The following is a 14,167-nucleotide window of genomic DNA, read 5'->3' on the forward strand; positions in this document are numbered from 1 at the left end:
AAATTATAAAAGCCAATAGATGTAGCTAGCTATAAGCTCTCTTGGGTAAATAAATTAATAGCTCCAGTAGGCTAATCTTTTGCGTGTGAACTGTATTACTGTACTGTATAATACTGTATTATACTGACTGGAATTACTCACATCGTTCAATTAAAAAGCAGGGAGAGAACATGCGATTCAGGTACATGCGTATAGGCTAGTGAATTTGATTTTAATTTAAAAAAAGGGGCTTTCACATCTCTTCACTAAAATTGACTGGTTATGAGTCTAAATAAATAACTGCTATAGCCTCTCGCCATCGCGGGTTCGCTCTTCTTTCAAACTACGCGTGAGTTCTATTGGCTGCTGTATTTAACATTCAGCAAACAAGAGCTTGTGTCCCTCTTCAAAGTCTATCGCTATAAGAAATACAAAAAAATATATAATGTTCTGCAACCTATTCTAGCTTTTCCTGCATGGGATTCCAAGAGCTAAGGAGTGTTTGAGAGAGGCTAGCAGAGCACAGGTGTGTGCATTTTGCGCAAGAGACAGAGGCTGTAAGTTAGAAGCTTATTATGCATAACCCATCATTAAATTAGCTAAATATAAAGGTTAATACTGCATTGAATGTATTACCTGAAAGAGGTAGGCTAGGACATCTATACAGTGGGGCAAAAAAGTATTTAGTCAGCCACCAATTGTGCAAGTTCTCCGACTTAAAAAGATGAGAGGCCTGTAATTTTCATCATAGGTACACTTCAACTATGACAGACAAAATGAGAAGAAAAAAAATCCAGAAAAATCACATTGTAGGATTTTTAATGAATTTATTAGCAAATTATGGTGGAAAATAAGTATTTGGTCACCTACAAAAAAAGCAAGATTTCTGGCTCTCAGACCTGTAACTTCTTCTTTAAGAGGCTGTCCTCCACTCGTTACCTGTATTAATGTCGCCTGTTTGAACTTGTTATCAGTATAAAAGACAACTGTCCACAACCTCAAACAGTCACACTCCAAACTCCACTATGGCCAAGACCAAAGAGCTGTCAAAGGACACCAGAAACAAAATTGTAGACCTGCACCAGGCTGGGAAGACTGAATCTGCAATAGGTAAGCAGCTTGGTTTGAAGAAATCAACTGTGGGATCAATTATTAGGAAATGGAAGACATACAAGACCACTGATAATCTCCCTCGATCTGGGGCTCCACGCGAGATCTCATCCCGTGGGCTCAAAATGATCACAAGAACGGTGAGCAAAAATCCCAGAACTACACGGGGGGACCTAGTGAATGACCTGCAGAGAGCTGGGACAATCAGTAACACACTACGCCGCCAGGGACTCAAATCCTGCAGTGCCAGACGTGTCCCCCTGCTTAAGCCAGTACATGTCCAGGCCCGTCTGAAGTTTGCTAGAGAGCATTTGGATGATCCACAAGAAGATTGGGAGAATGTCATATGGTCAGATGAAACCAAAATATTATTTTTTGGTAAAAACTCAACTAGTCGTGTTTGGAGGACAAAGAATGCTGAGTTGCATCCAAAGAACACCATACCCACTGTGAAGCATGGGGGTGGAAACATCATGCTTTGGGGCTGTTTTTCTGCAAAGGGTCCAGGACTGTTATGGTGAGTGAATGAGGACCCAAAAGCGAACTAACTTAAACAGAGCTTCTTTAATAACCAAACATAGGTAGGCTCAGATAGACCGGCAGATTCCGACAGGACAGGACAAGGTTACAGCAAACATGACGATAGTCTGGCTCAGGCATGAAACACAACAAACAAGAATCCGACAAGGACAGGAACAGAAACAGAGAGAGATATAGGGACCTAATCAGAGGGAAAAAGGGAACAGGTGGGAAACGGGGTGAATGGGTAGTCAGAGGAGACAAGGAACAGCTGGGGGAAAGCGGGGGAGAAAAGGTAACCTAACAACGACCAGCAGAGGGAGACAGGGTGAAGGGAAAGGACAGAGACAAGACACAACATGACAGTACATGACAGTACCCCCCCACTCACCGAGCGCCTCCTGGCGCACTCGAGGAGGAAACCTGGCGGCAACGGAGGAAATCCTCGATCAGCGCACGGTCCAGCACGTCCCGAGAGGGAACCCAACTCCTCTCCTCAGGACCGTACCCTTCCCAATCTACGAGGTACTGGTGACCACGGCCCCGAGGACGCATGTCCAAAATTCTACGGACCCTGTAGATGGGTGCGCCCTCGACAAGGATGGGGGGGGGGGGGGGGAAGACGAGCGGGGGCGCGAAGGACGGGCTTGATGCAGGAGACATGGAAGACCGGGTGGACGCGACGAAGGTATCGCGGAAGAAGAAGTCGAACTGCGACAGGATTAATGACCCGAGAAATACGGAACGGACCAATGAACCGCGGGGTCAACTTGCGAGAAGCCGTCTTAAGGGGAAGGTTCTGAGTGGAGAGCCAAACTCTCTGACCGCGACAATATCTAGGACTCTTAGTTCTACGCTTATTAGCAGCCCTCACAGTCTGCGTCCTATAACGGCAAAGTGCAGACCTGACCCTCTTCCAGGTGCGCTCGCAACGTTGGACAAAAGCCTGAGCGGAGGGGACGCTGGACTCGGCGAACTGAGATGAGAACAGCGGAGGCTGGTACCCGAGGCTACTCTGAAAAGGAGATAGCCCGGTCGCAGACGAAGGAAGCGAGTTGTGGGCGTATTCTGCCCAGGGGAGCTGTTCTGACCAAGACGCAGGGTTACGAAAAGAAAGACTGCGTAAGATGCGACCAATAGTCTGATTGGCCCGTTCTGCTTGACCGTTAGACTGGGGGTGAAAGCCGGAAGAGAGACTGACGGAAGCCCCAATCAAACGGCAAAACTCCCTCCAAAATTGAGACGTGAATTGCGGACCTCTGTCCGAAACGACGTCTGACGGAAGGCCATGAATTCTGAAAACATTCTCGATGATGATTTGTGCCGTCTCTTTAGCAGAAGGAAGCTTAGCAAGGGGAATGAAATGAGCCGCCTTAGAGAACCTATCGACAACCGTAAGAATAACAGTCTTCCCCGCTGACGAAGGCAGTCCGGTGACAAAATCTAAGGCGATGTGAGACCACGGTCGAGAGGGAATAGGAAGCGGCCTGAGACGGCCGGCAGGAGGAGAGTTACCGGACTTAGTCTGCGCGCAGACCGAACAAGCAGCCACAAAACGACGCGTGTCATGCTCCCGGGTGGGCCACCAAAAACGCTGGCGAATGGAAGCAAGCGTACCCCGAACGCCAGGGTGGCCGGCTAACTTGGCAGAGTGAGCCCACTGAAGAACGGCCAGACGAGTAGGAACGGGAACGAAAAGAAGGTTCCTAGGACAAGCGCGCGGCGACGGAGTGTGAGTGAGCGCTTGTTTTACCTGCCTCTCAATTCCCCAGACAGTCAACCCGACAACACGCCCCTCAGGGAGAATCCCCTCGGGGTCAGTGGAGGCTACTGAAGAACTGAAGAGACGAGACAAAGCATCAGGCTTGGTGTTCTTAGAGCCCGGACGATAAGAAATCACGAACTCGAAACGAGCGAAAAACAGCGCCCAACGCGCCTGACGCGCATTAAGTCGTTTGGCAGAACGGATGTACTCAAGGTTCCTATGGTCAGTCCAAACGACAAAAGGAACGGTCGCCCCCTCCAACCACTGTCGCCATTCGCCTAGGGCTAACCGGATGGCGAGCAGTTCGCGGTTACCCACATCATAGTTACGTTCCGACGGCGACAGGCGATGAGAAAAATACGCGCATGGGTGGACCTTGTCGTCAGAGAGGGAGCGCTGAGAAAGGATGGCTCCCACGCCCACCTCTGACGCGTCAACCTCGACAACGAACTGTCTAGAGACGTCAGGTGTAACAAGGATAGGAGCGGATGTAAAACGATTCTTGAGGAGATCAAAAGCTCCCTGGGCGGAAACGGACCACTTAAAGCACGTCTTGACAGAAGTAAGGGCTGTGAGAGGAGCTGCCACCTGACCGAAATTACGGATGAAACGACGATAGAAGTTTGCGAAGCCGAGAAAGCGCTGCAGCTCGACGCGTGACTTAGGGACGGGCCAATCAATGACAGCTTGGACCTTAGCGGGATCCATCTTAATGCCTTCAGCGGAAATAACAGAACCGAGAAATGTGACGGAGGAGGCATGAAAAGTGCACTTCTCAGCCTTCACAAAAAGACAATTCTCTAAAAGGCGCTGGAGGACACGTCGAACGTGCTGAACATGAATCTGGAGTGACGGTGAAAAAATCAGGATATCGTCAAGGTAAACGAAAACAAAGATGTTCAGCATGTCTCTCAGGACATCATTGACTAATGCCTGAAAGACAGCTGGAGCGTTAGCGAGGCCGAAAGGAAGAACCCGGTATTCAAAGTGCCCTAACGGAGTGTTAAACGCCGTCTTCCACTCGTCCCCCTCCCTGATGCGCACGAGATGGTAAGCGTTACGAAGGTCCAACTTAGTGAAAAACCTGGCTCCCTGCAGGATCTCGAAGGCTGAAGACATAAGAGGAAGCGGATAACGATTCTTCACTGTTATGTCATTCAGCCCTCGATAATCTATGCAGGGGCGCAGAGACCCGTCCTTCTTCTTGACAAAAAAAAACCCCGCTCCGGCGGGAGAGGAGGAGGGGACTATGGTACCGGCGTCAAGAGCTACAGACAAATAATCTTCGAGAGCCTTACGTTCGGGAGCCGACAGAGAGTATAGTCTACCCCGGGGGGGGGTGGTTCCCGGAAGGAGATCAATACTACAATCATACGACCGGTGTGGAGGAAGAGAGGTGGCCCTGGACCGACTGAACACCGTGCGCAGATCGTGATATTCCTCCGGCACCCCTGTCAAATCACCAGGCTCCTCCTGTGAAGAAGAGACAGAGGAAACAGGAGGGATAGCAGACATTAAACATTTCACATGACAAGAGACGTTCCAGGAGAGGATAGAATTACTAGACCAATTAATGGAAGGATTATGACAAACTAGCCAGGGATGGCCCAAAACAACAGGTGTAAAAGGTGAACGAAAAATTAAAAAAGAAATGGTTTCACTATGATTACCAGAAACAGTGAGGGTTAAAGGTAGCGTCTCACGCTGAATCCTGGGGAGAGGACTACCATCCAGGGCGAACAAGGCCGTGGGCTCCTTTAACTGTCTGAGAGGAATGTCATGTTCCCGAGCCCAGGTCTCGTCCATAAAACAGCCCTCCGCCCCAGAGTCTATTAAGGCACTGCAGGAAGCTGACGAACCGGTCCAGCGTAGATGGACCGACAAGGTAGTGCAGGATCTTGAAGGAGAGACAGGAGTAGTAGCGCTCACCAGTAGCCCTCCGCTTACTGACGAGCTCTGGCCTTTTACTGGACATGAAGTGACAAAATGACCAGCGGAACCGCAATAGAGACAGAGGCGGTTGGTGATTCTCCGTTCCCTCTCCTTAGTCGAGATGCGGATACCTCCCAGCTGCATGGGCTCAGCACCCGAGCCGGCAGAGGAAGATGGTAGTGATGCGGAGAGGGAGGCGACGGAGAGCGCGAGCTCCTTTCCACGAGCTCGGTGACGAAGATCAACCCGTCGCTCAATGCGAATAGCGAGTTCAATCAAGGAATCCACGCTGGAAGGAACCTCCCGGGAGAGAATCTCATCCTTTACCTCTGCGCGGAAACCCTCCAGAAGACGAGCGAGCAAGGCCGGCTCGTTCCAGCCACTGGAGACAGCAAGAGTGCGAAACTCAATAGAGTAGTCTGTTATGGATCGATTGCCTTGACATAGGGAAGACAGGGCCCTGGAAGCCTCCTCCCCAAAAACAGATCGATCAAAAACCCGTATCATCTCCTCCTTAAAGTCCTGATACTGGTTAGTACACTCAGCCCTTGCCTCCCAGATTGCCGTGCCCCACTCACGAGCCCGTCCAATAAGGAGAGATATGACGTAGGCGACACGAGCAGTGCTCCTGGAGTAAGTGTTGGGCTGGAGAGAAAACACAATATCACACTGGGTGAGGAACGAACGGCATTCAGTGGGCTCCCCAGAGTAACACGGCGGGTTATTGATTCTGGGCTCCGGAGATTCGAAAGCCCTGGAAGTGGCCGGTGGATCGAGGCGGAGATGGTGAACCTGTTCTGTGAGGTTGGAGACTTGGGTGGCCAGGGTCTCAACGGCATGTCGAGCAGCAGACACTTCCTGCTCGTGTCTGCCTAGCATCGCTCCCTGGATCCCGACGGCTGAGTGGAGAGGATCCGAAGTCGCTGGGTCCATTCTTGGTCGGATTCTTCTGTTATGGTGAGTGAATGAGGACCCAAAAGCGAACTAACTTAAACAGAGCTTCTTTAATAACCAAACATAGGTAGGCTCAGATAGACCGGCAGATTCCGACAGGACAGGACAAGGTTACAGCAAACATGACGATAGTCTGGCTCAGGCATGAAACACAACAAACAAGAATCCGACAAGGACAGGAACAGAAACAGAGAGAGATATAGGGACCTAATCAGAGGGAAAAAGGGAACAGGTGGGAAACGGGGTGAATGGGTAGTCAGAGGAGACAAGGAACAGCTGGGGGAAAGCGGGGGAGAAAAGGTAACCTAACAACGACCAGCAGAGGGAGACAGGGTGAAGGGAAAGGACAGAGACAAGACACAACATGACAGTACATGACAAGGACGACTGATCCATGTAAAGGAAAGAATGAATGGTGCCATGTATCGTGTGATTTTGAGTGAAAACCTCCTTCCATCAGCAAGGGCATTGAAGATGAAACGTGGCTGGGTCTTTCAGCATGACAATGATCCCAAACACACCGCCCGGGCAACGAAGGAGTGGCTTCGTGAGAAGCATTTCAAGGTCCTGGAGTGGCCTAGCCAGTCTCCAGATCTCAACCCCACAGAAAATCTTTGGAGGGAGTTGAAAGTCTGTGTTGCCCAGCAACAGCCCAAAAACATCACTGCTCTAGAGGAGATCTGCATGGAGGAATGGGCCAAAATACCAGCAACAGTGTGTGAAAACCTTGAAGACTTACAGAAAACGTTTGACCTCTGTCATTGCCAACAAAGCGTATATAACAAAGTATTGAGATAAAGTTTTGTTATTGACCAAATGCTTATTTTCCACCATCATTTGTAAATAAATGCATTAAAAATCCTACAATATGATTTTCTGGATTTTTTTCCCCTCATTTTGTCTGTCATAATTGAAGTGTACCTATGATGAAAATTACAGGCCTCATCTTTTTAAGTGGGAGAACTTGCACAATTGGTGGCTGACTAAATACTTTTTTGCCCCACTGTATATAGGCCTATATACAGTTGAAGTCAGAAGTTTACATACACCTTTGCCAAATACATTTAAACTCAGTTTTCACAATTCCTGACATTTAATCCTAGTAAAAATTCCCTGTCTTAGGTCAGTTAGGATCACCACTTCATTTTAAGAATGTGAAATGTCAGAATAATAGTAGAGAGAATGATTTATTTCAGCTTTTATTTCTGTCATCACATGTGGGTCAGAAGTTTACTGTCACGGCCGTCGTTAGGAAATGACCAAGGTGCAGAGTGGTGAGCGTATATATCTTTTTATTTGATATAATGACACCAACAAAACAAGAAATAATGAAACGACTGTAAAGCTTAACAGGGCTCTAGTGCCCCGAACAAAGATAACTTCCCACAACGACAGGTGGGAAAGGGCTACCTAAGTATGGTTCTCAATCAGAGACAACAATAGACAGCTGTCCCTGATTGAGAACCCTACCCGGCCAAACATAGAAATGCAAATAATAGAACATAGAATACCCACTCCAAATCACACCCTGACCAAACCAAATAGAGACATAAAAAGGATGTCTAAGGTCAGGGCATGACATTTACATACGCTCAATTAGTATTTGGTAGCATTGCCTTAAACAATTTAAACTTCGGTCACACGTTTTGGGTAGCATTCCACAAGCTTCCCAAAATAAGCTGGGTGAATTTTGGCCCATTCCACCTGACAGAGCTGGTGTAACTGAGTCAGGTTTGTAGGCCTCCTTGCTCGCACATGCTTTTTCAGTTCTGCCCACTCATTTTCTATAGGGTTGAGGTCAGAGCTTTGTGATGGCCACTCCAATACCTTGACTTTGTTGTCCTTAAGCCATTTTGCCACAACTTTGGAAGTATGCTTGGGGTCATTGTCCATTTGGAAGACCCATTTGCGACCAAGCTTTAACTTCCTGACTGATGTCGTGAGATGTTTCTTCAATATATCAACATAATTTTAATGCCTAATGATGCCATCTATTTTGTGAAGTGCACCAGTCCCTCCTGCAGCAAAGTGCCCCCACAACATGATGCTGCCACCCCCGTGCGTTACAGTTTGGATGGTGCTAGAAGGCTAGAAGCCTCCCCCTTTTTCCTCCAAACATAACGATGGCCATTATAGCCAAACAGTTCTATTTTTGTTTCATCTTTGTCCCCATGAGCAGTTGCAAACCGTAGTCTGGTTTTTCTATGGCGGTTTTGGAGCAGTGGCTTCTTCCTTGCTGAGCGGCCTTTCAGGTTATGTTGATTTAGGACTTGTTTTACTGTGAATATAGATACTTTTGTACCCGTTTCCTCCAGTATCTTCACAGGGTCCTTTGTTGCTGTTCTGAGATTCATTTGCACTTTTCGCCCCAAAGTACGTTCATCTCTAGGAGACAGAACGCGTCTCCTTCCTGAGCGGTATGATGGCCGCTTGGTCCCATGGTGTTTATACTCACGTACTATTGTTTGTACAGAGGAACGTGGTACCTTCAGGTGTTTGAAAATTGCTCCCAAGGATGAACCAGAGGTCTAACACTTATTTTCTGAGGTCTTAGCTGATTTCTTTTGAGTTTCCCATGATGTCAAGCAAAGAGGCACTGAGTTTGAAAGTAGGCCTTGAAATGCATCCACAGGTACACCTCCAATTGACTCAAATGATGTCAATTAGCCGATCAGAAGCTTCTAAAGCCATGACATCATTTTCTGGAATTTTCAAAGCCACAGTCAACTTAGTGTATGTAAACTTCTGACCCACTGGAATTGTAACACAGTGAATTATAAGTGAAATAATCTGTCTGTAAACAATTGTTGGAAAAATGACTTGTGTCATGCACAAAGTAGATGTCCTAACTGACTTGCCAATCTAAGTGTATGTAAACTTCTGACTTCACCTGTATAAATCTAGAACAGGATTATCTATTTTGGATGTTGAGACAGTTGAGAAAGACAGAGTGCTCGCACATCCACTGATTTAAAGCAACCATATTCAAGTGATAGGCTGTTTGCACCAATAAATAAAAACATCTTTACAATTAAAAAAATATGGTGACCCCCGAAAGCCAGATGGCGATGGGTAAATTAGACGCGCATTCGGTCTTTATATTACTGTAGCATAGACTATGCTGCAGCAAATGTAGGCCTACCTGTCACAAGAAAAAAAGTTACCATGATGAGATGATAGGTCTACATGCATTGTGAACTGCACTCCATACTGAGATGGGCTGTCTGTCCCCATCCTGAGCATTGATGATTCATCATCCAGAGGCCATAGACAAGCCAGATCGCATATCATTTAACACTTCCACTTCATGATATGCTGTTCATATAAATAATTGATTATAATTGCCAGTTTCACTCAGTTATTTATCTCGGCGGAAAAGGGAGTGGTAAATCCCGGTAACCGGGTTCCAGGCATTCAACCCTAGTCTGGGATGAGCAGTACTGGAGAAGAGAGTATTTCCCCTTGAGTCATACTTATATCACACTGCATTCATTCTTTTGAGACAATGCTGCATTGTCTACACTGAAGTGTTTATCAAAGAAGCAGCAGACTGTTGCTCTGCGGTCTCCCCTGATGCTCATCACATGCACTGGTGCTTCCAAAAAGTCATCAAGGGACCAAGAGCTTCATACTTTATATGGAAACATAACTATGATCTTGTTTTGTGATTACAGTTTTCCAAGTAAAAGACACAGATTAAATATTTAAAAAAAATATGAAATTTGCCACAGTGCAATAAGATAACGTATGAATACGCTATTCCTTATGAAGAATATATATTCTTACCATTTAAAAAAAACTATTAGGCTATCTGGCTGCTAAATGCATGCTGCTGTGACCTATTCAATATATGGCATGGAAAACAAGGAAATGATCTAGAGATTTGCTTCACATACTCTTTTTCAGACCTTAACAGAAAACACTCTGTTATGGGGGTGGAAGGTAGGTGGCTTCCAACTGTTTATGTGTCAGAAGAGTGCACAACAGAAAACAAAGCACGGGCCAAGACTTCATACACAGTCTTGACTATTTGCGTTCTAGCAGTGTACATGTATTCTAGAGACATTATAATAACCCCATTTGCACAGCACTATATTGTGAGGAATCTGTGTGGATTTAGCGCTATCTGACATTATAACTGAGCACATAAAATCCTATAATAGCCTTCCAATTAATTTGGGGCAATTTGAGCATAATGTTGACTGGTTGTGTGTACAACCCAGTACAACTCCAGTAATAAGAATTCAGTGGTATTTACGGTCAGTGCGTTGGCTTCAACTGCACAAAACAAAGACGACCCATTATTCCCCGTTCTCTGGATGATGGCCACGGTCTGTTTTAGGCCTGTGAGGCATAAAGCATACCGTCCACCAGACATAAAAAACCTTTGTATTCCCAAGAAATGACGAGGTTAGTAAATACAAGCTTGTCTTAAGGTCTCAATTACACCCCCCCCCCCCCCCCCAAGTTTTCATACTGACCAAATTCAGTGATTCCACCTCTCCATTGCATTTAATGTGGTGGTTGCTAAGAGTGGTGTGGGTCCCTGTTGGAATGCCACTGACCTCTTCACAGAAACTACAACAAGGCCTGAGATATCGGTGACAAGTCACTCAACACGGTGCGATATCTTTATCTGCAGTATTGAATCTATCAAACAGCATCATCGGTTATGTGACATTGCACAAACATATAATCATCATCATTGCACAAACGTATAATCATTGCGCAAAACATATCATTAAATATTGAAAAGTTGTGCAATGAAAATGTATTAAGAAATGTGTTCATTTTCATATTAGATTGTCACATTTGTGAGTGAATGATATAAATGTCATCCTCTATTGGCTTTCAGAGTTTAGTGAAGTGTTTGGTGGTAAAGGTGCAAGCTAGTTCCTGGTCCAATTGGGTAGTCTATTCCTGGCTGTACAGAGAGCCTTTTATCCCTCAGGAAAGTTTCAAGGGGAAAGAATACTAGAACTCTGCTGGTTTTCTCTCTGCTGAATCATCATCTTACCTTACATAAGCAGCTTTTTTCCACTTTAACTGCACCCAGTGAGGAAATCACAAGCCTAGACCCTGACAAATGAGAACACTGTCACATATTGTAGAGGCCCAACTATTTCCATAATAGTTCTTCTGTTCGGAGTTGAAACTTTGCAGGAGTATAAAAGGATTAGGTCTCCGATAATATTTTTACAATTAATTAACATCACAGTAGTTGAAATGGCAAACTTGGATTTTAAATTGTGGTATTGGTTTCACAAGGTCCTCTCCACAAGGAACAAGTTTGCCTCAAATAACTATAACTTTTACCATGGAAAAACATGGGTGTTCAGTAGCTCATATTAGAGTTGTACGGTTGCCAGTATGCTACATTTTGGCACTATAACACATAAAATAAGGTTATAGGGCAGTGTTTTGACTTGGACCCCAATGATTTCAGCTTGCAGCTATAGTTTCCTCATATCTATCGGTTGTAGAATTTGGCCCATCCCTCTCACCATAGCTTTCATCATTAAATTCAAAAGTGCAGCTGTGCCCTTGGACTGCCAAAATGTCTGGAAACAGCTGTGGGGAGTCACAATACCTTAACCAATTCCACACTCGGCTCCACCCCAAGAGAAGCATGCCATGTGAGATCATGGTTAAAGGTGTGTCCCATTATCAGCGCAGGCTTTACATAGCTGTGAGCATAGATCAACTCGGTCCCTGGGACCCCAAGGGGTGTACGTTTTGGTTTTTGCCCTAACACTCATTTCATTTGAATCAACTGTGCAGTGTTAAGGCAGAAACCAAAACGTACGCCCCTTGAGGACCAATTTTGAGAAACGCTGGTATGGAGCGAGGAATGTCACCTATAAAATTACAAAACTGTCAGAAAATCTAGACATCCTCCTCCTACATTCCTTTACTGTATACTGTAGGCCTGTATGTGCAGCTCTATTCATATAAATGCTAAGTTGCCAAGTGAAGAATTTCAAAATGAGACCAGATGTCATTTCAAACAGATGCTGCGGTGACAAATTTTGTTTTAGTAGATATTAAATGGAAACTTCACTGCTAGACACTATTTAGACCAGCTGGACTAAGAGGGCAAATGGCAAACAAGTAAGTTGTTTTGCTGTCGATAGCTAGCTAGTAATATCAGCTCTCTTTTTTTACACAAGGCAGTGTTGTTCAGTACAGTACAATTTTGTGATCTATTCAGCCGTGACGGGGATTGCTAGTAGCACTACAAGACAACCTAGCCATGATAAGCTTGCTAGCTTTGTTTGCTATACCTAAATCTTACTGCAGCCTAACGTTATAGCTAGCTAGACGCAGTGTTTTTTCCACTGGGAGCAAAACTGGAGAAATGTTTTGATGATGATGAAGAGTAAAGGAATGACTTTGGCTTTATGACTCATATTAGTCTTTGAGTAACTACACCTGTGTCTTGTAGCTAGCTAGCTTGTGTCTGTGAAATATTCAATATTCTGCATTGTGCTGTTACATTAGAAAGACAGTACACAACCATTACCCATGAAAGTCAAATAGTGTTTTTGTCATTCTCTTACAGACAAAACTGCTTGATGGTCTACAGATTATTTTTGGAGTTTGTTCTATGTGGGGAGAAGCTAGGCAGAGAGGACATCAAATCCCCTTGCCTGCTTGTGCTGTTGGGGCTATTCAAGCAATGTATCCCCCACACAATGAATACAAAGAAGTTGATGACTCAATATGAATGGTCCCATAACAACAATCTCCCCTTGTGTCAAAGTGAACTCACTGCTGTCCCCAAAAACACCATATGCAAGTATTCCCTTTGTAGAACTGTAGTACTTATTATAGGTGTTGTAAAATATATATATATATATATATAAATATATATATATATATATATATATATATATATTACATGTCATACATTGCCATAACTGTTCCGACATACAACTGTGTAAACTCACCTAGGTCTCCAGCGCAAATAAACATTGTCGTGAATTCAAGCAATGTCTACTTATTTCCTACATTGACAAACCAATCTGTTTTATTGAAACATATTTACGTACCAACAAATTAAAGTTGAAATGATACACCAACTCCCTGCATCATTTGTTTTAGCAGTAAGAGTGTAGCAAGTTACTTCCAAATACGTTTCATGAATACCACAATGAATTGATCCATGGTTTCTGATGCAGCTGGAATGTTCCAGGCAAGATCCTGAATGTTCTTCAGCTGGTGAACCTTGTCTTGTGTTGGGCAATGGCAGCTGGTCTGGCAGAACTTCATGAGCTCCATGAAATTAGACTCACAGACTACACAATTTGGCTCTTGCCAGTCATATGCAGTCTTTTCCTCTTCCAAGTCAGATGACGTTGAGCTCGAGGTTGTTCTCGGCTGAAAGCTTTCATCCAAGACTACTTTGTCCCCATCAATACACACTCAAACAAGGTACAGTACTATATCCACCCATCCCCCTCGTGTCAATAGATAATGTATACTAACCTTCACAAACACGTCAGTCGCCCACACCATCCCCTCTTTACTAATAACTCAGCTTTTCTTAAATGTTGTACTTCAAGCTTTACATAAACAAATCAACTAACCCTCCATAATACAGAGAAAACTACAGTAGAAGTTGAAACCACCCTCCATAATACAGAGAAAACTACAGTAGAAGTTGAAACCACCATCCATAATACAGAGAAAACTACAGTAGAAGTTGAAACCTACTTATAAACACACCAACTATGACAACAAGACACAGACCATGTTTATGCCTAGCTCCAGTATATTTATTTGCTCATGGAGTCAAGGTGACTTACACTAGTTCCTGGTGCTGAGCTTGACGTTGATGCCGGTGCAGATGTTGAGATTGGACACTGTAAATAGAACACATAGGCCAGTCACGTTAGCTAGCTAACT

The 14,167-nt window shown here is 44.9% G+C and overlaps 1 protein-coding gene across 3 annotated transcripts in view; it reads right to left on the minus strand.

The window, feature by feature from the left end:
- Positions 1–14,167, minus strand: part of LOC110520074 (cordon-bleu protein-like 1) — a 53,563-nt gene that overhangs the window by 32,998 nt on the left and 6,398 nt on the right. The window contains exon 3 of one of the 3 annotated variants that reach the window (XM_021597102.3): positions 14,068–14,124. The exons of the other annotated variants lie outside the window; for them this stretch is intronic. Within the exon in view, the coding sequence (XP_021452777.3) occupies positions 14,068–14,124 (57 nt within the window). The remainder of the gene's footprint in view (positions 1–14,067; positions 14,125–14,167) is intronic. 3 annotated transcript variants of the gene reach the window in all.

The sequence above is a fragment of the Oncorhynchus mykiss genome, chromosome 3, assembly GCF_057628025.1.
Source record: "Oncorhynchus mykiss isolate SJ-2025 chromosome 3, ASM5762802v1, whole genome shotgun sequence".
In the NCBI taxonomy this organism is placed as follows: Eukaryota; Metazoa; Chordata; class Actinopteri; order Salmoniformes; family Salmonidae; genus Oncorhynchus; species Oncorhynchus mykiss.